At 33.5% G+C, this 26344-nt stretch overlaps 4 protein-coding genes across 14 annotated transcripts; 3 read left to right on the top strand and 1 right to left on the bottom strand.

The window, feature by feature from the left end:
- Nucleotides 1–241: 241 nt before the first annotated feature.
- On the top strand, nt 242–2627 carry LOC137828646 (uncharacterized). Of its 2 annotated transcripts, none has more exons than XM_068635304.1 (3): nt 242–595; nt 689–770; nt 2191–2627. In XM_068635304.1, the coding sequence occupies exons 1-3, from the start codon at nt 479–481 to the stop codon at nt 2340–2342; spliced, it is 351 nt and encodes a 116-aa protein (XP_068491405.1). In that variant the 5' UTR covers nt 242–478; the 3' UTR covers nt 2343–2627. The 2 variants fall into 2 exon arrangements, with proteins under 2 accessions (XP_068491405.1, XP_068491404.1); XM_068635303.1 differs by having other exon boundaries at nt 2188–2627.
- Nucleotides 2628–4276: 1649 nt separating this feature from the next.
- LOC137828643 (uncharacterized) lies at nt 4277–14189 on the bottom strand. Of its 10 annotated transcripts, none has more exons than XR_016523002.1 (16): nt 13628–14189; nt 11953–13079; nt 11623–11789; nt 10910–11076; nt 10734–10802; nt 10288–10360; nt 9594–9750; nt 9449–9495; nt 9204–9306; nt 8971–9085; nt 8694–8857; nt 8265–8339; nt 7760–8162; nt 7423–7486; nt 6894–6945; nt 6615–6794 (listed from the first exon to the last, which is right to left on the bottom strand). XR_016523002.1 is itself a non-coding variant. In XM_068635300.1 (13 exons), the coding sequence occupies exons 1-13, from the start codon at nt 13979–13981 to the stop codon at nt 7974–7976; spliced, it is 2829 nt and encodes a 942-aa protein (XP_068491401.1). In that variant the 5' UTR covers nt 13982–14189; the 3' UTR covers nt 7661–7973. The 10 variants fall into 10 exon arrangements, 2 of the variants coding, with proteins under 2 accessions (XP_068491401.1, XP_068491400.1); XR_016522999.1 differs by having other exon boundaries at nt 9453–9495; XR_016523000.1 differs by having other exon boundaries at nt 4277–6794; nt 6894–7486; nt 9204–9332.
- A 3506-nt stretch (nt 14190–17695) lies between these two features.
- LOC137828645 (cytochrome P450 CYP73A100) lies at nt 17696–19987 on the top strand. The gene is made up of 2 exons (XM_068635302.2): nt 17696–18616; nt 19080–19987. Exons 1-2 carry the CDS (start codon nt 17736–17738, stop codon nt 19813–19815), a joined length of 1617 nt encoding a protein of 538 aa, XP_068491403.1. The 5' UTR covers nt 17696–17735; the 3' UTR covers nt 19816–19987.
- Nucleotides 19988–21077: 1090 nt separating this feature from the next.
- On the top strand, nt 21078–25669 carry LOC137828644 (aluminum-activated malate transporter 4). The gene is made up of 6 exons (XM_068635301.2): nt 21078–21666; nt 21934–22074; nt 22193–22462; nt 22902–23038; nt 23112–23258; nt 24688–25669. Exons 1-6 carry the CDS (start codon nt 21168–21170, stop codon nt 25297–25299), a joined length of 1806 nt encoding a protein of 601 aa, XP_068491402.1. The 5' UTR covers nt 21078–21167; the 3' UTR covers nt 25300–25669.
- Nucleotides 25670–26344: the final 675 nt, after the last annotated feature.

Here is a 26344-nt window from a genome sequence, read left to right as displayed (position 1 = left end):
ACTATCTACCATCATTACTTAACCAATAATAAGTACTCAAACATCTACCAAAATTTAGACTAAATTCTATTCATACAAGCCTTCTATAATTGTATTGGCTTAAGCCTTGCAGAGTCAACTAAGCGCATAACAGTGTTGCAGAACAGTTCAATTAATTTATTTGTGAGTAGAAAAAAACAACCAAGCACTATGTGGGACATGCTCCAGTACATAAGTGAAACAATAATCAATAATCTCCGTTAAAGTAGCCTTAAAACCTAACCTTTTTCACTTTCTTTCCCATTCATTTCCATCATGCTTTCTCCATTTTCTTCCCACCATAAACAAGCATCCCAGGTGGTGAAATTCTTCTATCACCCTACAAAGTGATTTTCATATTCATTCATCAATTTCTGCACATGCTTCTCTCTTATGTAGGATGGTACTGAGCCTGCAAGGTTACTAGACATACATAGGCTCTGCTAAAATTAATGCCGTTATGGCTTTTGAAGATGGTTCCAAAAAGGAGTTGCAGAAAGTTGGTCTAGAAATCTCCAACGGCTTTCCCCTTGCAAGGACTACTCTGGCATCTATGGAGTCTTTGTCCCTGCCAGTGGTACTGTAACCTCCTTCCTTACCCCATTTTTCAGCTCTGAAATTGATCATGAGTTTGTTTCTGATTTTAGTTTTGTTCTTGTGCTGAAAACAGGTTCAGGAAGTTGTTCTTTCTGCAGATATGCAGTGTGAGAAGTGCCAGAAGAGGGTGGCTGATATTATTGCTAAAATGAATGGTAAGCCTCTACTTTACATTGAGTGTGGATTAGTGTGTTGCTCATGATTGCAAAGTTTAGATATTAAAAAAGGCACTTTAAACCTAATTGAATTTCATAATACACACTTCATCACTTCATCACGTTGAGACTACCAACTCGTGTGTGAGATTATATATTTATGAGTGGTCCAATAACGATCCGATAACATGTGACACAATAAGCTCAACAAACTCATTATTAGAATAGACTCGAAATGACTCTGAAACCATATTAAGAAGTGGACTTTAAGCCTATTTCAAATTTATAAAACCGAACTATAAAACAAAGTTTGCACTCACTTATACATTATGAAATGTTCTAATCTTTAGTCGATTTAGAATATTGTTATATAATTGACTAACCTGAGACATTGTTATATGATTGGCTTTGAAGCTCTACTGAGAAATGAGGGATCTTGCTGTTTTTGTTGAGGGTTATTATGACTTAATTGCAGAGAATTGAGTGTTTGGTATTGCATATGATTGTCAGAATTACTAACTAACTATTTTCTACCTTAAGAAGAAGTGATAATAGAGAAAAAGTTGATTGGCCCATACTGTTTTTGTTGTCACATTTGATTAGGGTAGCATGTGTTTTGGCTGCAAGGCTGGGGAACACTGTTATTTATGTCTGTACTCTGCACTAAACTAACAACTGTTATTTCTTCTGTTTTTGGTCTTTTTCTTTTTGCAACTTTGTTACCTTCTTGTATGTGTTGGCGTTTTGCCCCAAACATTATGCAAGTTCAACAACTTCAAAGTTTCATTAACTTTTTTCTCACTTATGTTTAATTAATTTTAATGTTTATTTAGATAATTTCTTCTTCTTTTTCCCTACATTTGTTTTTTTATTATTGCAGTTATAAAATTGTGATCCATGGATGAACCTAAAACCCGAAAATATTGACATGAGAGTGTACTAGAATATTACATCAATATTTTTGTTATATATTGAATGCTAAGTAGATAGAATAACCAAAGTTATAAAAAGCAATGAGAGGATTACAATCAAAGGAAAGATTAGAAAACTAAATCTAAAAAGAAGAAGAAAAAACTACTTTTATTTAATAATTTCAAGAAAATTTGTACCATTTTAATGTATTTCTCTACTTTTTAATCTTTTAGGTGGTATGAAATGTATGTTCTTCTGTTAGCTCACACCTACCTTTCTAAGCCTCTTCCCCACAGAAAACATAAAAGAGCAATGTTCATAATTGTACTAATTTGACAATAAAGAATGCTATTTAAGTATTATATTTGTTATAGTTTGTTTTTAAATTAGAATTGCACTTATTTTTCTTTTGTACAATAAACAAGTGAGTTTAAAAATATGAAGAGTTTTTGTTTTTGACATTTATGAGATGTATTTGTAATGGAGAGATGTTGTGATTTTTCAGCAGAAACAGAGTCAGTGGTGGTGAATGTGTTGGAAAAAAAGGTGGTACTTACTTTTAGATTAACAACTATTGGTAAAGTAATTTCTCAACAAATTACTCCTCTCCCTGCTACTGTTCCTAAAGTTGCAATTATTAAAAGGATATTTCGTTTTTAACGAGTTTAGTATACCTTACAAGAGACCCACAGGAGCATAAGATTTTGCAATTTGATTTCCCCGTGTACAGCACATTGACATTGAATTTGATTTTCTCATTGAATTTCTTTTGTAAATTGCCTTCTGATTTGAAGCATGGACATTTCAAAGTGATTTTTAGGTCTGTTTATTTTAGAGGAATAGAATTATTTTGATGAATATGTATCTCAGTTAACCTTAATTTCAGATTTGACTCATTTGAGTGTTAAAATGTCAGTGATGAGCCTAATTATTTTTTTTAGTGAATTATTTCTGTTAATTGCATCCTAGTCAACATCTTTAATTAGATGAAATAATATTCTAGTGCATCTATTTTTTATAATTCATTATACCCCTTGGATCAAAAGTATAAATACAAATACATGATTTTTTTGTTAACTTATCTTATACTTTTATTTTACAATTGTATTACTCACTACCTCCATTTCATTTGCCTAATTTTTACTCAAACAACAAATTATTTCATCAAGTTTACAAATAAAAAAAACCCTAATTTCTTCCAAATATAAGATTTTGATTTTTCAATTCAATTACAGAATTTTATTTGCATAATGTATTTTTTAATTATGTATTTCCAATTTTGATAAAATTGACTGGTTATGCTATCAAAAGCCTAATGGAATGATAATAGTGTTTGTAAATTCGATAGGATTGATTCTTATTTTATTTTTTTTGTGTGAACTCATCGACCTTGTTAACCACACTGAACTGAATCTCCTTCTCCTGCACCTAAGTGTTGCCAAATTAATTGTGATTTCCAAAACATTAATTAAATAAGAATAAGCTGTGACAGATGAGTATTTTTGTTTTAATAGATCAAAATTTACATTATTTTAAAAGAAATAATGAGTTATACTTAATTTCAAAAATGTCAGTGCACATCTTATTTATGGTTACAAATAATACATTAGAGGATCTGAGTAGTAAAACTTATTTATCTTATTTTCAAGTGTTTAACCTTTTACTAGATAATATTTGAAACAAAACAAAACTAAAAATTGCTATATTTTCCTTTAGTTATAACGTATTATAGCTTTATTATAAAATTTGAATACTTCGTACATTTTTTACATTATTAAAATCACATAAAAATAATGCTTCTAAAATGTTTGACCGGTAGTAATTATTTGTGAAATTAGAGAATTACTATAATTTAATGTTAGTATCCAGCATTAAATTAAAGTAAAAATAATAGTACTGAAAATTTTAAATTTTATTTGTAGTAATAGAGAATTATTATAATTTAATTTTAATATCTGACATGGAAATTATTACATTTTCATTTTTATATTAATGTTAATTATTTTGAATTTATTTGTTTCTTTTAATCCAAGGTTGAAAATAAATTTAGTATGGACATTTAATGTACAGCAGCTTCAATTATTGTCTCACCTAATAAATAGTAGAAAAGGTCCCACGTAGGCATCATTAATTTATTTGTAAAAGCATACAGCATCTATTCTATGTCTTGGCTTTCATGACATTACCATTCATAAATAATGAAAAAACATAATATTAAAGAGAAACTATATTATATAATACAGAGAAAAAATTATTCGACAATCCGAAATATCTACGGTGCATGCCAAACTTTCATGACTAAATTTTTTGTCAGGATTAAATTTCTTATTATTAAAAATTAATTTATTGAGAAATTGGTAATGAAATACTACATAATTCTAAACATCATTATTATAAATGATTAAATACATTGTTTTAGAACTAAAGACTACTGAGAAATTTGGGTAAAACACAAATAAATCGATGTATATTTAGCTGTCAGTTTAACCAAAAAGTCCGCGTGGTAACGTGCGGGCCATAGCTTACTACCAAAAACGTGCACAGAAAAAAAGGCAGAGAAGACTCGATTGAAAAGTGGATATTGAGTCTTCATGAATAAGGCAAGCACGAAACAAAATGAATTTCTACAACCGAAAAATACCCCACAATAAGCATGTGCCATTGTTACTACAACTTACATCACCGCTACACTGCTGAACAAATCATTTATTACAGATACACACCAATTCCACCAGATAGTATTTTCATTTCCATATCTAGATCTAACTCACGAACATTTGTGAGTACTGACCTCCCCAAACTAGTTTTTCGAAAAAGTGGAATAATAATCATTACTGTACTGGCTCTACCCATAAAATGTGGGGAATTAGAGACAAGTCAACGTGGGCTTCACTGAGGACAAAAGGCCACATCCTTATGCAAACCGAGGCAGAAGTTCTTTCCCAGTGGAAGAAAACCATTCAACATCAAGTTTTGCATTCGGATTGAACGAGATATTAGTGCTTTCGCTCGGTTATTTAAAAAAATTCTACATAAATTTAGTACAACAATCTCCACAAAAAACTTGGGGAAATACTAGTAACAAATAAAGAGGCTTGCCTTCTACTAGGGTTGAGACAAACAGATTTGACAGATAGCGGCAGGGAATAGGGAGTAGGTAGTAGGGGTGGAAAAATTTATGGGTAGCTGGACCAACAAGGACAGGGAATTCTGCTCAGATAACTTCATATGCCTAGCATCTCTCACATAACATGCAATTGCAAACTATGCTAATATATCTGTTAGCTGGCTTAATATTCCCCCTAAAATACCAGTTTTGCAGTATTTCTTACCTGAAAAAATCGGCACCATGGGGTCCACATAAATGGAATATGAACATTTTAAAATGACTCGACAGAATCTGCTTTCCTTTTAGGTATATACTTCACAAAAATGGTTGGTGGAACATGCTATTTAAGCTACACATCAAGAGATAAGGATATTTATTAAATGAATAAACGGCTCACAGACATCAAGCAAAAGAGAGTTTTCTGTAGGTATAAACAGGTACAATCCACCCACATAAAACAATCCCGTTTCGAAGACTTACCATTGATTTGTACAGCCAAGGTACATATCAACATTAGTATGTCAATATTTGAGATAGGTCTTACGTTTCTCCATGATAAATATTTATCCAAAAATATAGGAAAGTCAACAAGTAGTTGTTTCAAATTTCAGAACTCCTAAATTAGTAAAGCTATACCAATCAAGTAAACCTTTTTTCTCACTGGGTGAGGTAGAAACTTTCCACACTCAAGGTACAACAACATTAGCATGACTACATTTGAGGCAGGTCTGTTTTGTTCTCCAATCATCTACGGAAAAATGCTAGTCGCATGTTTCCGACGGTAGTCAGGTAAACCTCTTCCCTCTGGATGAGGTTGACTATATGACTATTTACTCTATCGTAATGCGTAAACAATGGCTGATGATTATTTACTTAAATTGCAAGGCCATTTTATTTTCTATCCATCATAAATTAAAATATAAAAAAGGTAAACTGACAGGTTAAATTGTAAAAGAATTGGCCAAAACCTTTTCTGTGCATGATAAACATTGCAAATGAGTTTGAATCTGGAGGTGGGTTATTTTCAGGTTATCAAAAGCGGATGGCAGCCTCTATGGTGGAGGTAGACGCATAATAACAAAAAGAGACTGCAAAAATAAATTTAAAACGACAAGATCTGGACTCAAATCTTGAAAGAATTTGATAGAGTTCTTCACATTGTCTTTGAACTGAATTATTTGGAAACACGGGTTTAGTTAAAAACAAAAAAAAAAACATGCAACGTGATTCAGAAGTTCTAAAAATACAGAACCAAATCCCGAAATTCAAAAAAAAAATCAGCACATGATCATTGAATAGATGAAGAACAAAAACAGATACATTGAGAACATGAGTGAAAAAGAGATGAAGAATAAGCAAGGGAAAAAATGACACGTTATAATAGCATCATCGCAGCACCATAACGGTAATTTAACAGCATTGAGTTATTTTTTAGTTCCCTTATGGTGGGGCATCCCAACCCTATTCGCGACCATCCTCTCCCACTAAATTTTAAAATACCCAAAGCCCAGGTATTAAGGGGAAGTGTGAATAAGTACGTATGCGTATTGCATTCTACAAGAAATGAATTCTCCCAAAAAATAAAACTCAATTCCATCCTCAAAAACAAATAAGACATTAAATCAACATGTTCGTCAATGAATCTCAAAGAAAAGAACAAGATTGGCCAATACCAAACAATATTAGGTGTTTAGGACTGCATGAAACAGGAGCATAGCCCAAAACAATGTTTAATCAGAGGAAACAACTCAGGAAGTAAGGCACATAGCCCGACAATCAAACCTAAACGCCATCTACATTTAACATAAGAAACACGCAGCAGGAAAGTTTTAACGCAAATTGCAAATTGGATATTCCTCAAATTTAGAAACAGGAATGAATATTAGGTTCACATTGTAAGAAACTGGATGCAAAGGACCATCAATGCCTTCAACACCCACAAAGATGAGAAAGGACTAGGACTTGAATATACTTACAAAAATTGCAGGACCAAGATGTAATACCTAAGATTTAAAAATGAAATAAGAATCAGATTCATTTTGCAATTTTAATCCATACCAAGAGCTTAACAGAATAATAGTTTCTGAATTTGAATTGCTCACCGTGAAATGAATTTGCTTCAAGAACATAGCCAAAGACATCCAGTGGAATTGCCTCCAAAATGACCCGCCATGGATAAGATGCAACACAAGTTTATTAGGATATGTGTATGTGTAAATTTAAGAAAAAAATATTAAAAAATAATACAACACAACAGATGGAAAGGCATGCTCAAGTACAATTCAAGAAATAAGATATCGACACACCTAAGCCATAACAGAAAATAAAAAGAAACATGCAGAAAAGGCCTATTGCTTGGGAATTCGACCATTATTTATACAGAAACCATTTAAAGGCAGCAACAACTAGACGTTGGAAGAGGAAGCAGGTTCAACACTGACCACTTCCCTCCCTCCCCCTAACTCATGTACCAGCTAACAACACCAACAATTAACGTGAGAACGTGCTCAAACAGCACCAACAACCATAGATTCCGCTCATGAAAAAAAAATTTACACTGTTAATGAAAATGGAAATCATAACTCATTCCAGCACGGTGAAATTAATCTCCCAATAAACGAGCCAAGGTACCTTCTCCCGGGTTCCTTTTAAGCATATAAGGATGAAGGGATGCCTCAAACCAGTGATATGTGTCCTGAATGAGAAATTAAATTAGAATCTCCAGAATCCAAGGAATATTTATGAATTGACAGTAACAATGAAAACCAAGGGTGACAAGAATAAAATCTATGCAAATACTATTAGCCAAAAAAATAAAAATTACCCAAAATAGAAAGAGTGAAGAAAGAATAAACCAGCCTATCAAAAATAACAAAATTAAACTTTCCGAGAATTGAATTGGAAGAGCAACGTTTGAAGTACAAATACAGCTACACTAAAGGAAACTGCCATTGGCAAGTTGTCTTACAATAGAAACAGTACATTCCACTGAAAGAACCGCCAGTAAAGTGTACGCCTGTAGAGAGACATCACCCTTTTTCACTTCAACATGCCGACAACTGTGATGACACTCCTTGGGCCATACACAGAAGATAGATAGTGCCAAATAAAATTAGAACCTCAATATCAATTGGATCATTATGTACAAATATCATTTTGGGAGTCAAATTCAGCAACATTGTTCACTTGCCAGTGATGAATGGGTGGTTCAGAGCTTGTGACACTGTCAACCTCTTGTCTGGATCCAAGACAAAAACTTTTTCCAGAAGATCCTTAAAGTTGGCCAACATTTTCGGATCCTCCCCGGGAGAGCCAGTGATGAGTGTCCCAATATCTTTTGGCTTTATGTTGAGAATCAGCCGCTTTATGGCCTATTAAGGAGTAGTGATAGCAACATTATTCAAACTCGTCAAAAAAATCCATTCATCACTGATAACAGACATGCTTGAAATACAATCTAAAGTCTAGATTACCTTTTTTGTCACAGGATCTTCCTCAGTTGCAAGAAAATTCAGGTCCTGATCAAAATGTTGTTCAGTAAATGCTCCCTACACGGAAGATAGTAAAAAAACAAGTAGATATCATTAATAACACAACAAATTTATGTACACCGAAAATTGAATTGAAGGTACAGCCAACATAAAACTAGTAATTTAGGAACTAAAGTCAAAATAGATACACAACAAACTTGTATCAAAGTTGAAATAATTCATACTTCCTAAAAAGTGGATTTTAAGCCTAACTTAATTTACAAAACCGGCTTGTAAGGTGAGATTTGCACTCACTTATATATTATGATGAATTGACCATATATCTAGTCGATGTAAGATCTCCAACAATACTCAACAATCAAACAGTAGCTCGACACAAATGAAAAAATAAACAAAACAATAAATGTATACCTTACGTAGCATCTTCTTTGGAAAAGGGCCCTTAAGTTCCATGTGAAGTCGTAGCATGTCATTGTTAGTAAGCCCAGGGAAAAGAACCTTACCTACATATAACTCATACAAACAACAGCCCACAGACCAAATATCCAACGGATGATCATATGACAAGCCAAGTACTGCATACAAACATTCAAAAAGCCCAAATAGTTACCAACCATCAGACATTCAACAAGAAAGAAATAAATCAGGGATAACAAAATCATAAATAAATACAATGAATGGAACTTACTTATTTCTGGGGCACGATAAAAACGACTCACAAGATATGGTGTAACTTCATTTTTACCAGCAAACATGGCATTACCAAAGTCACAAAGCTTCAAAACATTTTTAGCCTCGTTTACCTTGTCAGAAGAGAAAATTGATGATATAAAAGTTAGTTTAGATTTATAGATTTTTTTCCTTGAAATTACCGCACAAAACTAGGAAAAAAATATAAAAACAATAGTATTTAAGGCATACCAACATATTATCTGGCTTTATATCACAATGAAGAACACCACAATTCCGGAGATGCTTCAAGGCAATAAAAAGCTGTTTTGCGTATGCTCTCACAGCTGTTAGCCTAAGGCCAATATTGCGACCAAACTTCTTTAAAACCTCACGGAGATTCATATTAAGAGATTCAAAAACTAAACAAAGATGATTCCTGTATCTAAAACTTGAAAGGAAACGAACACAATGACGTTTATCATCTGGATCTGCACCTACTAGTTTCTTCAATATGACCAATTCATCCATACCAGCCTTGTACCTATGCACATTAGATATGTAGAACAGTGAGCAAAAATTAAACTACCCAAAAGAAAAAAAAAGTTCACTGATGATTCTCAAAAAGCAAACATCACTTACATGGTGTCATTATTACGAATTATTTTTATTGCTACTTCCTCTGGCTCACCATTTCCCATCTTTAGATTCTTTGCCCGAACAACTGTTGAAAAGACACCTCTCCCATGTGCAGCAGTGACTTCATATCGGCCATCAAGTATTTCACCAATACGGTAGCCTGCATAACAACGTCACCGCATAACACAATGAACAGGAAAACAAATATATCAGAGAAATTCCAACAATTGCAAAAAATCTTATACCCCCTAAAGATTCTACTACATGTTAACAGGTTTAGCTGACAGATCCACTGTAAATGTCTTAGGTAAATAAAGATGAGTAAAACATGCTATTGTCAAAACGTACCACTTTGGATCTTAAATGCCATCATTTAAGTAAAAAACTAAAAATGAAAGTTCAGGGAATGTCAATTGGGGGGAACTTGCATTCATGTATTGATTATTTCCAGTCAATCCTTCCTAAAACAACAAAATTAATGTAACATCTTTGATTAAAAAAATCCATGTCGTTACATTTGAAAGAACAAATATAAAGAAATGTTAACAATGGTCAACCAATAAACAAGTTATGTGAACAACTAATAATGTTTCTGGCAAAGACAGGCCAAAAATATTCGTCAAACTCTCAGGCTTCAATACAACAAATCAAAAGAAAGTTATCGAAACAGATAGACACAATCGAATGAATTACTTACTGTAATAACCCTCTGCATCATCCCAATTGTCATGTAGGCCAACCCTTTCAATCATTAAACCATCTCCTTTTCCCTAAAAATAAAGGTAGTAAATCTTAATAGTTAATATAAGAGCAAAAAAATAAATAAACAATCAAAGGTTTAACTATTCAAGTCAAGCAAAAAAATACTGTCATAATTGCAGAAGCAAGTAACTGCAATAAGTGTGGTTATGTCAAATGAGAAACAAACAAAAAATCCCCTATTACCCTAAAGGCAAATTAGGTTCATACAGAAAGGTTTTGGGAATTGTCACATACATAAACCAGCTGTATTAGATCCATCCATAATCAGAAACGATACCACAGCATACTACACTCTGTATCATAACACTATAATATGAAGCAATTGCAAATTCAAGTACACACATATACTTCAAATTAGAATAGTATGACCAAAACACTTACTGATCTTCGAACTCCAGTTGGTGTCTCCCCAAATATATCATCACAATACTTGTCCTCTGATCTTTCACTCTGTAATTATAATAAATGAGATTAAAAAATCCAACAGATATAAATACACACACACACACAGATATATATATATATTGAGTAATTTTTACTTCAAAAGAAGGGCAGACCTTTGGAGTACCCTCTCCCAGGCCTCCGGCAAGAGATATCTTCTGAGAAGCAGCATTCACATTTTCAGGAGATTTCCCAACAGCAAATGACGGCTCCACATAATCAGCATCATCATTCTTACCGTCATGCGCTTCAGAGATTTCAGTTGGAGTGTCTGTATCCTTGTCTAATAAGAGTGCATTACAAAGTTACTAAAAGAAGTCCAAGTAGGAAGATAACAAGGGGGAAATGGAATAATGATCAGCACTTTTAACATATCTTCTCTTCAAAAAATCTTTTAATTTCAGAATTCAATATAATGGCAATAATATAATAAAAATATCAATTATTATCTAAATATAGAAAAATGGTGACATGAATCTTGAATGGTGTACTTCAGGTGCGACCCAAACATGCAATGCTAATATTTAATACTCCATACAAGCTTCTTTTATGAGAGAGTTTGAGACAAATACTCAAAAAACATTTTTCATGAAAAATGTTTTCAAAAAAAACACAAAAGATTTAGGGGTGTGGGTCCCCCCATACTTGTGTTGTTGAAAAAGGTTAGTTCCTTATGCAAGAATTAAGATACCAAGTAATCATTTAAAAATCAAAATGACAACAAGAAGACTATAGGTGAAGACAGATAATTAAAACTTGTAACTAAAGGTAATTTAACTGGTACTATCAGCCCACACACAGATCAATAAAGAAACGAGGAAAACAATACCATTTCGTTCATTTCCAACCACTTCTACTTCCTGATGCTGCCTCTTGTATTTCTCCATTATTGCTTCCCTCCTTCTTCTACTCTCTTCTTTGATCCTGTTGAGATCTTCCTCTTCTTGCTCAGGTATATCCAATGTATCTTCCTCTAAGTCATCTGGTTCAACCTCACTGCAACGGTCAATGTACATAAAAATAAAAATACATAAATATAAAAAAAATGAAAGGTTCAGTGCATTGTTTGAAAAAACACTAACGGTGATTGAAAAGAGAAAAAAATATTTATAGAAGAAAATGGGATTTTGAAGAAAGCTTTTTAGTCTATGAAACATACCCTATTGGTTTGCTTTCATCCACTTCTGCAGTACTTCCCCTCAAGGTATGAACCTTTACTGGATTACCATAATTTTTTTTTCTATCCCAATGGTAATCATTTTCTTCATGTCTCGAATGTTTTCTATATCTATCACCATTGTCATTACCATCTTCATGACGCACACGCCTATCTTTACCATTTGCAGTGTCTCTATCTTTGTGCCTATATCTATCATCTCTATCATCTCGTCTTTCCCTCTCCTTAATATTATCCCTCTCTCGATTCCTGTCATCCCTTTCATTTTCCAGGTCTCTATCTCTCTTAGAGTCCCTTGTTCTGTCCCTACTTCTATCTCTTTCCTTGTCCCTTCTCGTATCCCTCTCAAACACTGTCTCCCAGCTCCTATCTCTTTCCTTTTCTTGCCTCCTGTCCCTATCCTCCCTTTCCCTGCTCCTACCTTTTTCTACATCCCTTCTATACCTCTCACGGCTCCTTTCGCGTTCTTTAACCCTTTTGCGGTCCCACTCAATGTCCTTACCCCTGCTTGTTTCCTCTTGTTTCTTTTCTCTGTACAAGTCCCTATCCCTACTCCTATCTCTATCCTGGGCCTCGCGATTGTGATATCCGCTACTGTATTCCCTTCTATCATCTACCACACTTCCATGACCATGTTCCCTTCCACGTGACCTCACTCTTTCCTCATCATAGTCATAGTCAGAGCGCCTTCTCTTGGAATGAACATATTCATCGTCTCTTGTATGACCAATTGACCTTGATCGACTTCTATATCTGCCATGAGAAGGAGAACTTCCTGATATTCTACCCTTGTCTCCTCCACTTTCGGATGATGAATTCCTATGGAAATATGTTTTTCTAACATTAGCCTCCAGTGTTTCATTATCAAAGTCACCTTTTAGTTTCTCATTCCCTTTAAAATGTCCAAGTTCCCCATTCCGCCATTTATCCCCCCTGGAAGATTTAGAATTCAAATAACCATTGTCCAGATCATCTGTAGCATGCTTTCCATCTTGAGTCTCAGCAATTGAACGATTAAGAGATACAACATCATCTGCATTGGTTGCAGGACTAATAAATTTATCAACACCGATGTCCTCATTAGTTTCTGAATTTATAGTGAGGTGTCCCTGTTCAGCACAAATGAAAAATTGAGTGCACATGCAGAAAACCAAGTGCTAGAGGTGATGCCAAATGAAATAAACAGTGCGTTAAAATCAGTCCATGAGCGAAATTAAATTTACAAAACTCATAACCAGCTCTTACAAATCAACTGTAAGCCACCAGTCTTCACTGAAACGCCTAGAGAGACTTCTTTTGCAATTCACTCAAGTTCGTGTAGTGCAACCAGGTTCTTACATATCTATGAGACACTGACGGGGTACTATACCAAAGCTCTCAGGAATTAAAAAAAAACTCATTATACGTCCAAAAACAAAGAATCGCAGTGCTCTGTTTGGTCATCGGGAGGAAGTGAGATACACCGAAAAACCTAAAATACTGAGAAATAAAAACCAATTTCGCAACCAAAAAACACAATTACGAAAACGGAAATTTCTTTCAAATCTACTCCAATGGCCTCTACTTTCTCCGAGACCAAACAGATATCACGTTTAGTAATACACAAAATGTAAACAAGCGAACTAAGACAAAATAAAAGAAATCAATCGCAACATACCGAATTTCGATCATCAGATTGAACATCTCGATCTCCAGTCGCCTTGATTTCACCAGGTTCGACGTCAGATTCCGTCTCTTTCTTTCCAACCTCGCTATCGAGAGCTTCGTCATCGAGGATCTCTCCTTCCTCCACATCGTCCTCCGGGAGATGTCTATGCGGAGTTGGAGAAGGAACAGCAGCAATGGTTCGATCATCGAATTCAATATCTTCGTCGCGCTTTTTGCTGCCGTGGCGGTGGCGGTGGCGATGGCGGTGGTGGCGGTGCTTGTGGCGCTTCGAGGATCTGTCCGCGTCCTCCGGTGAGGACGATCGGCGATGCTTGTGACGCGATTCACGGGCATCGGTAGCCATGATTGGATGAGAAGTTAGGGTTAGGGTTTTTTTGTGTTCGGGCTTGTATAGGAAGCTACAATGGCAGAAAAGCGAACGATTGTAGCACGCGCGGAGGTTTGGTATTGGATCAGATTGAGGACCTGACCTACAACTACAACTAGTTAATTTGTACGTGTTTTACAAGCGCGCCTACTTGTAGGCCTCTCAAGTAATCCTTCATGGCCCCTTTATTATCTTTCTCTCTTTTTTTTATGGTTAAACAAAAGCATATTATATTACCAAGTTAAATTATTGTGAATTATTTGAGAAGTAGTAATCTAAAGGGTGATAATACTTTTAACACCCACACACTGTAAAATATATCTACTTTACACCCTGATAAATTATTATTTTAATTATATTATTTTATTTTTTAATTTAAAATATTATTGTATTTTTGTAATTGGTTGTGAAATGTATGTTGTTTCCTATTTCAGTCCCAAGATAATTGATAACTAATGTATTGATTGGTGATACACATTAATATTTATGAATTGTAAAAGAATTTAATATGACATAATATAATTTTAGAATATTTGTTTCATTCAAAATCTACAATAAATACTTCAAAATCTACGATAAATATGGAGGACATAGTTTTAATATTCAGGTTTTCTTGTAATAATGTTGTTTGTTTATATATTATTTAAAATTTATGTGTAAATATTAGATTTTGGTGGTTTATTATTTACGTACTGTTTTTTTTTTATGTTAAATAGACTTTTGAAGGTTGTGAATCGCGTTTTGAATGATACTCTATGATGAAAATTGTATGAAATTAAAATCATACATTTGAGATAATGTATGAACTGATATTTGTTTATTTATTAAGTATCATCAACTTACCCTTGTTTTTTTTTTATGATGAATGTATACGAGCAGATGATCATACGTGTGTAAGAGACTCTGAATGACTTTAAAATGTTATTTTAAACCTTATATTATAAATATTTGTATTTTTATAAATCATAAATATGTATTATGAATGTTTTGAAAAAAAACTCAAAACTTGTGTATAAACATGTAAAATTTATATTATAAAAGTTAAATGTATTTATGGTATGTTACATCTTTACCTCCATACTTATGGTATGTTACATCATTTACCTCCATTCGTTGTTTTTGCTAATCTCTTCATTAAGTCAATAACCAGAACAACAGAAGCAAAACATTTGCGTCTCTTTAATCACACCACTTATTCATAACAATACCTCATGTTTATACCAATATGTTTTATACTTTATTATTTAAACACAAATTCAAAACCAAATTAAATGGTGTGTTAAAGATTTATCTGGTACATGATGAAATTTATATTTTAAAAGTTAATCGCATTGATCAAGAGAAACAAATCAAGTAGTTTTAAAGAAACACTATAATAAAGTAAAATAATAATAATAATAATAAATAAATAAAAAAATCTATATATATATACTAACTATTAAAATAATTAATTACAGATTATTCTAATTTTATCTTCTATAAGAGATAAGAAAGAATAAAAAAGAGACAAGGTTTAGTTTAATATATGTAATCATAACTCATAAAATAAAATAAATTTGACTTATAGAGTTAGGTGATATTTCTCATTATTAATTTACATTTACATAATTCCATTTTTAATTACGTATTTATTCTGTTTTACTAATTATACCATTTATGTGCATCTTTTTTTTCAATTACACTTTTACTATTTATTTTACTTTTAGTGTCTGAACCATCTCATCCTTTTATGTTCTTATAATTATTAGTAACATGTTATTTTTTTCTTTTCAAATTATTTATTCTTGTTGTTTTATTATTTATCTATGATATGGTAGCCGATACATAATTATTTATTTAAATTTTTTACTTTAAATATTATTTTAAGTATTTTCTCTAATAAAAATATAAGATATTTTGTCATGTTAAAACTATTGTTGAGTAATGGGAAGTATTTGACTTGAAATACGAATATGCTAAAAAAAAGATTTATATAAATATTATTTTGAAAAATGACCAAGTTTCAAATTATTAATATTAAGACTATTTTTTATCAGATTCATTAATTTGAAAATACTACATATGACATGAAATTAAAATGATTTTTTTTGTCTGAGATCATGCTTTATGATTTTAAAGTTCTCTCCTTCATGATTTGACCGTGCTTGATGTTTAAAACATAAGCCTGTAATTTTTTTAAAATTATTTGCTTTTATTGTCTTCACATTCCGAAAGCATATTTTTTCTCAAAAAGTCTATTCAAAATTCTCAATTTAATTTAAAATCCTATTTTTGTTGAGATTTTTAATAAATCGGGAAACTTTTATAAACCTAAGTCAAACTCATTCAAAAATGCATTATTTTAATAAAAATAAGTTTGTTTACTGATCTTTCTTTTATTGATCAAATATCTTTTCTTACAACAATAAACTTAATATTAATGATAAAGCTATGGAGAATATATGTCATTATATTTTTTGAAACTCACGGTATTATTCATGAAGTAACACCTCCGTGGGAGATCCCATAACCTTTCATTGTATATAAGTGGGTGCAAACCTCAACCCTATGAGCCAGTGTTATGGGATTGAGTTAGGCTTAAAGTCCACTCTGTGATATTGATATTTCTAACTACTATTGTGGAATCTATAAATGTTTTATTTGAAAATGATTTTCCTTTAAAGATAGAATTGTCGGTGGTTTTTAACAGGTAGAACTTACTACCATTAGAATTTTAATTTCCTTTTCTCGTATTTTTAATTTAGAAATTAATCAAATAGATGTTAAAATTGTTTTCTTAAATGTGATTTACAAGAGAAAATACTTATGAATGAACATAAGGGTTTTATAAAGTTAGGTGTCAACACTCAAGTTGTCAAATAAAATAAAACGTAATTGATTTAAAAAACACAAACATGATAAATTTGTAATAATATATTAAAATATTAAAAAGGGATTAAATTAAAAAAAAAACTAGAAAAATACGTTTTATTTAATTTGACAAAACTTTTAAAAAATAACAAATAAAATATCATAATTTATTTTATTAAAATATAATAGACTGATAAATTTAGTTAAAAAAAGCTAAAATCTAAATATTTTTTATTTTGATATCCATATAAACTTTTTAATAAAATAGTAGCAGAGAAAATTTGAATAGCAAATCTCTCCACCTTCCATATGACAAACAAGTGAATGTAAAGTAATATATATATAAAAAAAAAAATTGCCAAACCAGAATCCCTGTTTTATCATATACCAAAATTGACCAAAAGAGTGGTTTCAACAATGTAGGTACATGTTGGCATCACCAATCACATTATATTTTGAGTGGTAACATTATATTTTGAGTAGTAACAAACATATACCTCAGACACTAATAAAATAATATTTTAATCAATTATAATTTATTATTTAATTTAAAATATTATTATATTATTATAAGGTGGTGTGAATTATATATTTTTTCTGTATATAATGTGAAAGAAATATTTTTCTTATATTCTTGACTCAGCAATGGGGTGGCTTGGCTTCACCAAACACACATTTTGACTTCAAAAAATGGTTTATGGCCTATCACATCTCCATCCACCAACCTTGCTTTCAAGAATACTTTCAACACAGCCCATGGATTTCATCACAAACCATGGGGCACCAACTCCATCACTACTAATATATAAGCCTTTTCCCTTTCTACTCTAATTTATCTCACTCTTCCATTAACTTGAACCCCACAAACACATACACAAAAATGAGTTGTTTTCATAACAAAAAACCAATCTTTTCCTCTCTGGTTACATTATCACTCATTTCAATGACAAAACTCTTGCATTCTTATTTTTCCATACCCTTCTCACCATTCTATGTTTCCATTCCTATTGCCACTGTTCTTTTTGTTCTAATCATATACAATTTTTTCTTAGCTTCTAAAAACCACTCTTCCACTCCCCCGGGTCCTCTATCAGTTCCTATATTTGGTAACTGGTTGAAAGTTGGCAATGATCTCAACCACCGTGTTCTAGCGTCAATGTCACAAACCTATGGCCCTGTGTTTCTACTCAAACTGGGTTCCAAAAACTTGGTTGTGGTCTCTGACCCCGAGCTTGCCACCCAAGTGCTCCATTCGCAAGGTGTGGAATTTGGGTCGCGCCCACGAAACGTTGTGTTTGATATCTTCACTGGAAACGGCCAAGACATGGTTTTTACTGTTTATGGTGAGCACTGGCGCAGAATGCGCAGAATCATGACGCTGCCATTCTTCACCAACAAGGTTGTCCACAACTACAGCAGCATGTGGGAGGAGGAGATGGAGTTGGTGGTGCGTGACCTCAAGGTGAATGAGAGTGTGAGGAGCGAAGGGATTGTTATCAGAAAGCGGCTTCAGTTGATGCTATACAATATCATGTATAGGATGATGTTTGACGCCAAGTTTGAGTCACAAGAGGACCCTTTGTTCATTCAGGCCACGAGGTTTAACTCTGAGCGAAGCCGTTTGGCACAGAGTTTTGAATACAATTATGGAGATTTTATACCATTGCTCAGGCCATTCTTGAGGGGATACCTGAACAAATGCAAGGACTTGCAATCTAGGAGGCTTGCATTTTTCAACACCCACTATGTTCAGAAAAGAAGGTAATCAATATTTATTAGCCTCAAGTTTTGATATAGGAAAATTTACCCTCCCAAAGATACAACTATCCATCATATTTACACAAATTCTTATCAAAGTCTTCAAGATAATGCTTACAATCCTATGTCCAACATGGTTGACATGTATGTATGGTCAAGTTTTCTGTTCACACTAGTTGCAGTGACTTAAATTTGATATTTTCTGACAAAGGGTGATACATGAATTCCATTTTATAACTTTTGCTGAAGTTAATGGTATTTCCTAGCCTTGCACTAGGCTTGTCTTTAACCAGTCCAAATTTCATGAGTTAAAGTTTTGTATGTTACCCTACATATGCATTGTGACAAGGACTAATTTGATTGAACAAATGTATCTTTCTTAGGACTTCAAGTATAACTTTTATTTTTGATAACTTCTTTATATTCTGTTCATAATGGGGGTATTTGTTGGTGTATTGCTCTGCAGACAAATAATGGCTGCCAATGGGGAGAAGCACAAGATCAGCTGTGCAATTGATCACATCATAGACGCTCAGATGAAGGGAGAAATCAGTGAAGAGAATGTGATATATATAGTAGAAAACATCAATGTTGCAGCAATTGAGACAACATTATGGTCCATGGAATGGGCAATAGCTGAGTTGGTGAATCATCCAAGCGTTCAAAGCAAGATACGTGATGAGATATCAGAAGTGCTTAAAGGGGAGCCAGTGACGGAATCAAACCTACACGAGCTACCATACTTACAAGCAACTGTGAAAGAAACACTGAGACTTCACACCCCAATTCCTCTTTTGGTGCCTCACATGAACCTGGAAGAAGCAAAGCTAGGAGGGTACACAGTACCAAAAGAGTCCAAGGTGGTGGTAAATGCTTGGTGGCTTGCCAATAACCCATCATGGTGGAAGAATCCAGAGGAGTTTAGGCCAGAAAGGTTTTTGGAAGAGGAGTGTGCAACAGATGCTGTTGCAGGAGGAAAGGTTGATTTTAGGTTCGTGCCATTTGGTGTGGGAAGGAGGAGTTGCCCTGGAATCATACTTGCATTACCAATACTTGGACTTGTGATTGCAAAGATGGTGTCAAATTTTGAGCTCAGTGCTCCACAAGGGACAAAGATAGATGTGAATGAAAAAGGAGGGCAATTCAGCTTGCACATTGCAAACTACTCCACTGTGTTGTTCCATCCAATTAGGACCCAATGATTTGGGTCACAAAAAGCATTCAAGTCTTAAGTCCACCGTTGCTTAATTTCCAATATGCATTTGTATTTCTTTCCACTTCAATTACATACAGTATATGCCTGTAACGTTTCTCCATGAGACAGTTTGAATCTGTTCTTATCACTATTCAACAGTACAAAACATTTTTTTGTAACCTGTCATATGTAACTTTGTTTCTTTTGCTTTGGTCTCTTAGCTAGGGAAAACTCATAGCATGCTACTGCAATCAAGTAAATGAATTAGTGATAGAAAAAATTCACCAAACTACATTAGGGCACCCCGTATAAACTAAAATTATTAATTTTTTTTATCTCCACCATTTATCATATAAGAATGATACAACACCATGGTTAAGTGAATGTTGAAGAGAAAAGAGTAAGTTTCTCTTCCCATTCTCCAATTACGTGTTTTATTTGTGTAGTTTGTTTCAATATAAAAAGGTATCATTCGTGAATGTCTTAATCCTTTTCTGCAACCCATGCCTATCTGGTACACCAAATTTCTTTTAGATCAAAATTTATTCAACAAATCTATGGTGATGTCGGATAGTGTGCGTCCAACTCATACACATGCACAAATTTTGTGGTCCACAGCATTTTGTTTCAACCATCATCTTCATTATGTTCTTCCACTGCTTCTCTTTCTCTAGACCCCTCTGTACCAAAGACTGCAAGCTTCTCGTGACTTCAACACCCAGAAGCAGAAAAAAAAGTTTTGATTTCGTGACTTCACTTCAACTTTTGTTCACTTTTTCAATCAATTTTAACTGTTTCCGTTTTTATATCTGTTAGAATTTAAAGCTTTTAAAAACAAGTTTTAGAAACAAATTATATAAACAACAAAGAGAAGCAGAAATCTAAAGAATGTTATTATTACCTTTCTGAAAGAAGTCGCAGATGAAGAATGTTAGAAAGAAGGGCGACATAAGGAAAGAAAAGGGATCAGGAGTGTCCCGCACTAGAGAAAAGAAAGAAGAAAGAGATGTTTGCAAAGAGATAAGAAAAGAAAATAAGAAAATTGAATAAAAAATAAAAGAAGTGGATCTTCTAGTGATAAAGGAGATATAATAATAAATACAAATACTTTTTATTCAAATACAAAAAAATATTTATATTTTATACTCTGTTTTTTAATCAAGAATTAATAAATCTCAAGTAGTTCGAGATTATGCTGTAAAGGAAAACTATTAAACTCTGTTTTGAAACGTTAAATATGAAGATAAAAATGGAAGAAAATTTGATGAAGTATTTTTTTTTTTTCCAAAAATAACAATAACGAAAGAAGGGTGTCGCTTGGCCGGTTCATGTGCTCTTCCTTCGCTTCGCCACACCCACATGCAAAAGTCCCTTCATTTTCTCTGTCTCCTTCAACTCTCTTCCTCTGTTCCATTCAGAAATGCTCTCTGCCTCATCATCACCACCAGCACCACCACCATCATCGTTTCATCCTTCACAATGAATAAGTTCACGCATTCAGAGAGATTTACCGCACGAGTGGGGTCATTCAGACACAGTTTTCTAGAGAAGAGCAAAGAGAGGCTCCTCTCCAAGAGGGACTTGGTTGGTTTCAATGACGAAGGCAATGACCCCTCCAAGCGATCTTTCCTCGACGCCCTCTCTGATCGCGTCGTTGGCCTCCACAACTGGTCCAAAGACATTGCCTCCAAATTGTACGAGATGGGTCGCAATGATCGGCGCAAAGTTGTCTTTGCGATCAAAGCTGGCTTATCCTTAGCCATTGTCTCACTTGTCATTTACATTGAGGAGGAACAGTTTAGCAAGTACTCTATCTGGGCAATCCTCACTGTTGTCGTCGTTTTCGAATTCAGCATAGGTATTCCATAGTTTCTCAATGCTTTTATGAGCTTTCAAAGAAAATTTTGTATGCTACACCATTCTGATTAATTTCCACGAGCTATGTAATCAAATTTATATACTTTTTCCGAGTAGATGTATGAAAATTGGTCGAAATTATTAACAAGTGGTAGATTCATACTATTTGATAATTTCTAGAGTTTTGTAATAAATTGTTGTATGATGAGACTTGTGTTTATAGTCTCAACCAATCTCTACTTGATGCCCTTTTGTTGTGGGAGTGTAGGTGCAACCCTGAATAAAGGTTTCAATCGTGCTTTGGGAACACTTTCTGCTGGAGTGCTTGCTCTGGGTATTGCACAACTATCGGTGTTCGTTGGTCGAGCTTTTGAGGAGATTATGATTGTGGTCTCTATTTTTATTGCTGGTTGGGCAACATTCTTTACATCTTTTTTGGTGAAAACATTTTACCTTAGTTGATGCAACATTCGGATGATGATGATATATGTGTATGTGTCGGATGACAGTGTTGTTGTGGTGTGCAGGATTTTTTGCGAGCTATGTGAGGCTGTACCCTGCGATGAAGCAATATGAATATGGCTTTCGTGTATTCTTGTTGACATTTTGTATTGTGTTAGTGTCTGGGAGACACGGTTTGCAATTTTTCTCAACAGCTTTTTACAGATTGCTTCTAATTGGTATAGGTGCTGGTGTAAGTTTGTCTGTGAATATTTGCATTTATCCCATCTGGTCTGGGGAGGATCTGCACAAGTTGGTGGTGAAAAATTTCACTGGAGTTGCAGCATCTTTAGAAGGTTTTCCTCTTCTTTTCTCACGTCACTTGGATCCTGAAATATTGAAAAGATGCAAAACATTTAATAAATATACAGCATTAAAGTAAATTTTTAACTTCATGCATGCACTTTAACACTATAAACTAATTAAAAATTACTTTAGATATTCTTTAAAGCGAGACACCGCCAAAAAAAGAAGTATGACTCTTACAAAACTCAAGAGTCTAACGATAAATCACAATCTATAATTGAATGAAATTTCAAGAAATAATATATTAGGAACTTATAGAAGTGTAGTTTTTGCTTAGTAACTCTTCAGTTTTGGTACTTTATAAGGGTTTTCAATGCTTGTCGTCATACTTTCAGTGAATTCGTCAGTGTTGTATGCGCTGGTTCCACATTTTTTTAGCCTGTTCTTGCTGCTGACCTTCTAGGTTGGTTTGTATGGTGCTTTTTTTAGGTTGTGTAAATGGGTACCTGCAATGCGTTGAATATGAGAGGGTCCCATCCAAAATACTAGTTTATCAAGCCTCTGATGACCCTCTTTACCGTGGTTATAGAACAGCAGTGCAATCGTCAACTCAAGAAGAGACTCTGGTATCCCTTCTTTCAAGACTTAACACTAAAGCTATGGTGTCCACATCTTACAAGTCTATTTTTGCTATTGCAGGTAGATTTTGCATTATGGGAACCACCTCATGGTCCATACAAGATGTTCAATTATCCTTGGAAAAGCTATGTCAAAGTTAGTGGAGCATTGAGGCATTGTGCTTTCATGGTCATGGCAATGCATGGATGCATACTTTCAGAAATACAGGTGAAGGAAACATCTCCTTCATTGATTTTGTATTTTTGTTATTGTTTTATGCTACCTTGTCAGGCAAATTGGATTTTGCACGTATGAACTTTTGATTTCATATTGGTGACTAAATATGGCCGATTACCACTTTTCGTGAGTTTTTTTTTTTTTTTTCACATCACAATGGTTGTTTGCTTAATTGATCCTTTCTGCTTTCAGTCCTCTGCAAGCACCCAGCAACATATAAGATTATATGACCTTCCCTTCCATGATAGTAGTTCCCTTCTTTTTGGTACATAATTACTAACAAAATACGCATAAACTTGAAAAAGCATATTGGAAGAAAGAAGGGAATGGATCCTAGAGAGAGAAAACATAATAATGTGAATAGTGAGTGTATATAGAAGAACTACAGAAAAAACAGATAAACAAAAAATTAAATATGGTTGACATAAAACTGATTATGGTTGACATAAAACTGATTATGGTTGAGATTCCCCTTCAAGTTGAGAATTTATGTTCAACATGTATAGCTTGGAACGAAGATCTTGGAACGAAGATCTTGGAACAAGGTGATAAAACTTCGATGAAGATGTATGCGAGGTGATGAGAAGAAGCCACTAGAAAGAGTTTGAGTAAACCATAATTAACTTTCTCAAGAAACAATATGGCAGTTGATCTCAACTCAATGGGCTTATTGCGGTCATGGAAAACCTGATTAGCAACTATTTGGAGTGCAGATTGATTGTCAAGCTAGACATTGAAACTTAGATGAGTATCTTGTGAATGATTGAACATTGAGTATATGGGCAACCCCAGCCCTATCCGAATCACTAAAGGCTTTATGTGGGAGGGAGCTGGTTGCTGATAGAAAAATATCTGAGTTGGGTGCTTGCTTTAAGTAAAGAAGAATGCAAAAGATAGCTTGTGAATGAGTTTTGGTAGAGCAAATACAAATTGGCTAACATGTGTGATGTCAGGACGGGCAGTGATTAGATAGATTAATTTAGCAATGAGGTGACAATAAGTTTATGCATCTGGGATAGATTATCCAGTAGGGAAAGAGAGGCAAGTGGAACAGTCCATGGGTGTAAAAGCTTTGGCCAAGAGTATGCCGCAATCTGAAACAGAAAACATAATAATGCAGACTTCATACTTCTATTGTGAATAGTATGGATATATACATAATGAGATAACCAAGATGAGTATAAAAAGAAACAGAAAACTAAACATAGTTGACATAAAACTGATTATGGTTGAGAATTACAAATTTGAATGGATTGCGGCTTAACTATTTAAGTTTATGCACATTTAGTGTTTCACATGATCAACTACCGAATATGATCTGGGAAGTAATTATTATAAAAGTGAATCCTAATAACTTGTGATTAGATAGATATCAGTATACATATATTATCTATTCTTATATATATTGTTTATGTCACAGTCCCCTCCAGAGAAGAGACTGGTTTTCTATGAAGAACTTCAAAAGGTTGGTATTGAAGGAGCTAAAGTATTGCGAACACTTGGAAGCAAAGTGGAAAGGATGGAAAGGCTAAGCAGCGATGAGATCCTCTTAGATGTTCATGAAGCAGCGGAACACTTGCAGATGAAGATTGACAGATTGTCATTCCTCCTAGTCAACTATGAGAACTGGGAAGCTGCAAGACTACAAAAGGAAAAAGAAAATGATAATTTGATGGATGTTAAAGACTTCTTGAACAAGCAACCAGAAATAACTTCCCTGAATGAAATAAGGGATGATCCAAAACTTAACATAAAAATAGAACCTTCCACGCCTTCCACGCCAGAATCCCATCTTCCACAGACTGCAAAAAGTTTATTGGGGAGGTCAAATTTATCTTTTTTCGCAGATAGCGTAAGCGAGACAGAATCCAAAGTGTATGAAAGTGCGAGCTCATTGTCTTTGGCAACATTTGCTTCAAACTTGATCGAGTTTGTTGCGAGACTTCAAAATCTGGTGGATGAATTTCAAGATCTTAGTGAGAAGGCTAAATTTAAAGACCCCTTTGAAGTTGAACAACCTCTGTTGAAGTAGGAGTTACAGTCTCCTTGTTTGTAGATTGGAGGTCATGAAAGATGTCAAAGATGTTTTGTTTCACTTTGGAAAATAACTTTGAAGCTGAAGTTGCATTATTTTTTCTGGAAAAGTGGCAGCATTCAAACAACTTCCAAAATATCTCATCTTTATATACTCTTATGATTTATAAATAATCATCTCTGACTTTTTTTAGTCTGTAAAGGTGTCTCTTCAATCTGCTGAAAGTCTGTAACATCGCTTCTGTTTACAGAGATTATACATGAACATGAGCATGGGAAAGGTTCTGCAGTAGGACAAAATGAAGCCAAGAACATGAGATGCATGAATTTTTCTATCAAGCAAATATTTTATACCTTTGGTGGAAGTATGCAAACGCTACAAATATACAAGAAAAGGGAATTTAACTAAAATATAGTGTCTAATTATTTTAGATTGTTATCTCGTCATGCATAATTTATTTATATTATAATAATAATTTAATTATTTTTAAAGTTATATCTAAAACAATCAAATGGAATAATTATGTGATTTTTTTTTTATCGTGGCCATGTACGGAAATTTGAGTTGAGAAAATGAGGTATTTAGAATTATTAAAAGATTAAAACAAAAGTGAATTTTAATGGAATTGTTTATCCTCTAATATAAGAATAACTTGATCTTATGCATCAACTTTAAGCTTCATTGTTGTTATTTTGACAAATCTGAAAGCGATCTAATAAATTATGAGATAAACTTAAAATAAAAATTCAGTAACTTGTATGTTAAAAGTTAGAAATGATTATAAATGACTGAAACAGAACTATAATTTTGATTAAACTTGGTAAGAAAAGGTGTATATTTAAGTTTTTATGTATGTTTTGGTAGTGATATTTAGAATTTTTTTTTATATTATTAATTTGATGGAAGAAGTAAGAAAGAACATTTTTTGTTGATCTCAAGTGTATAATCATTTCTTCCAATGACTGATATGAAATAGAGAAAAATTTAAGTTTTAGTCAGAGATTTTTATTTCTTTCATAATTATTTTTATTTATCCAAATAT

This window comes from Phaseolus vulgaris, chromosome 7 (assembly GCF_051622355.1).
Source record: "Phaseolus vulgaris cultivar YP4 chromosome 7, ASM5162235v1, whole genome shotgun sequence".
NCBI classification, from domain to species: Eukaryota; Viridiplantae; Streptophyta; class Magnoliopsida; order Fabales; family Fabaceae; genus Phaseolus; species Phaseolus vulgaris.
Note: the sequence above shows the minus strand (reverse complement) of the source record. Positions and strands in the feature narration are given on the sequence as shown.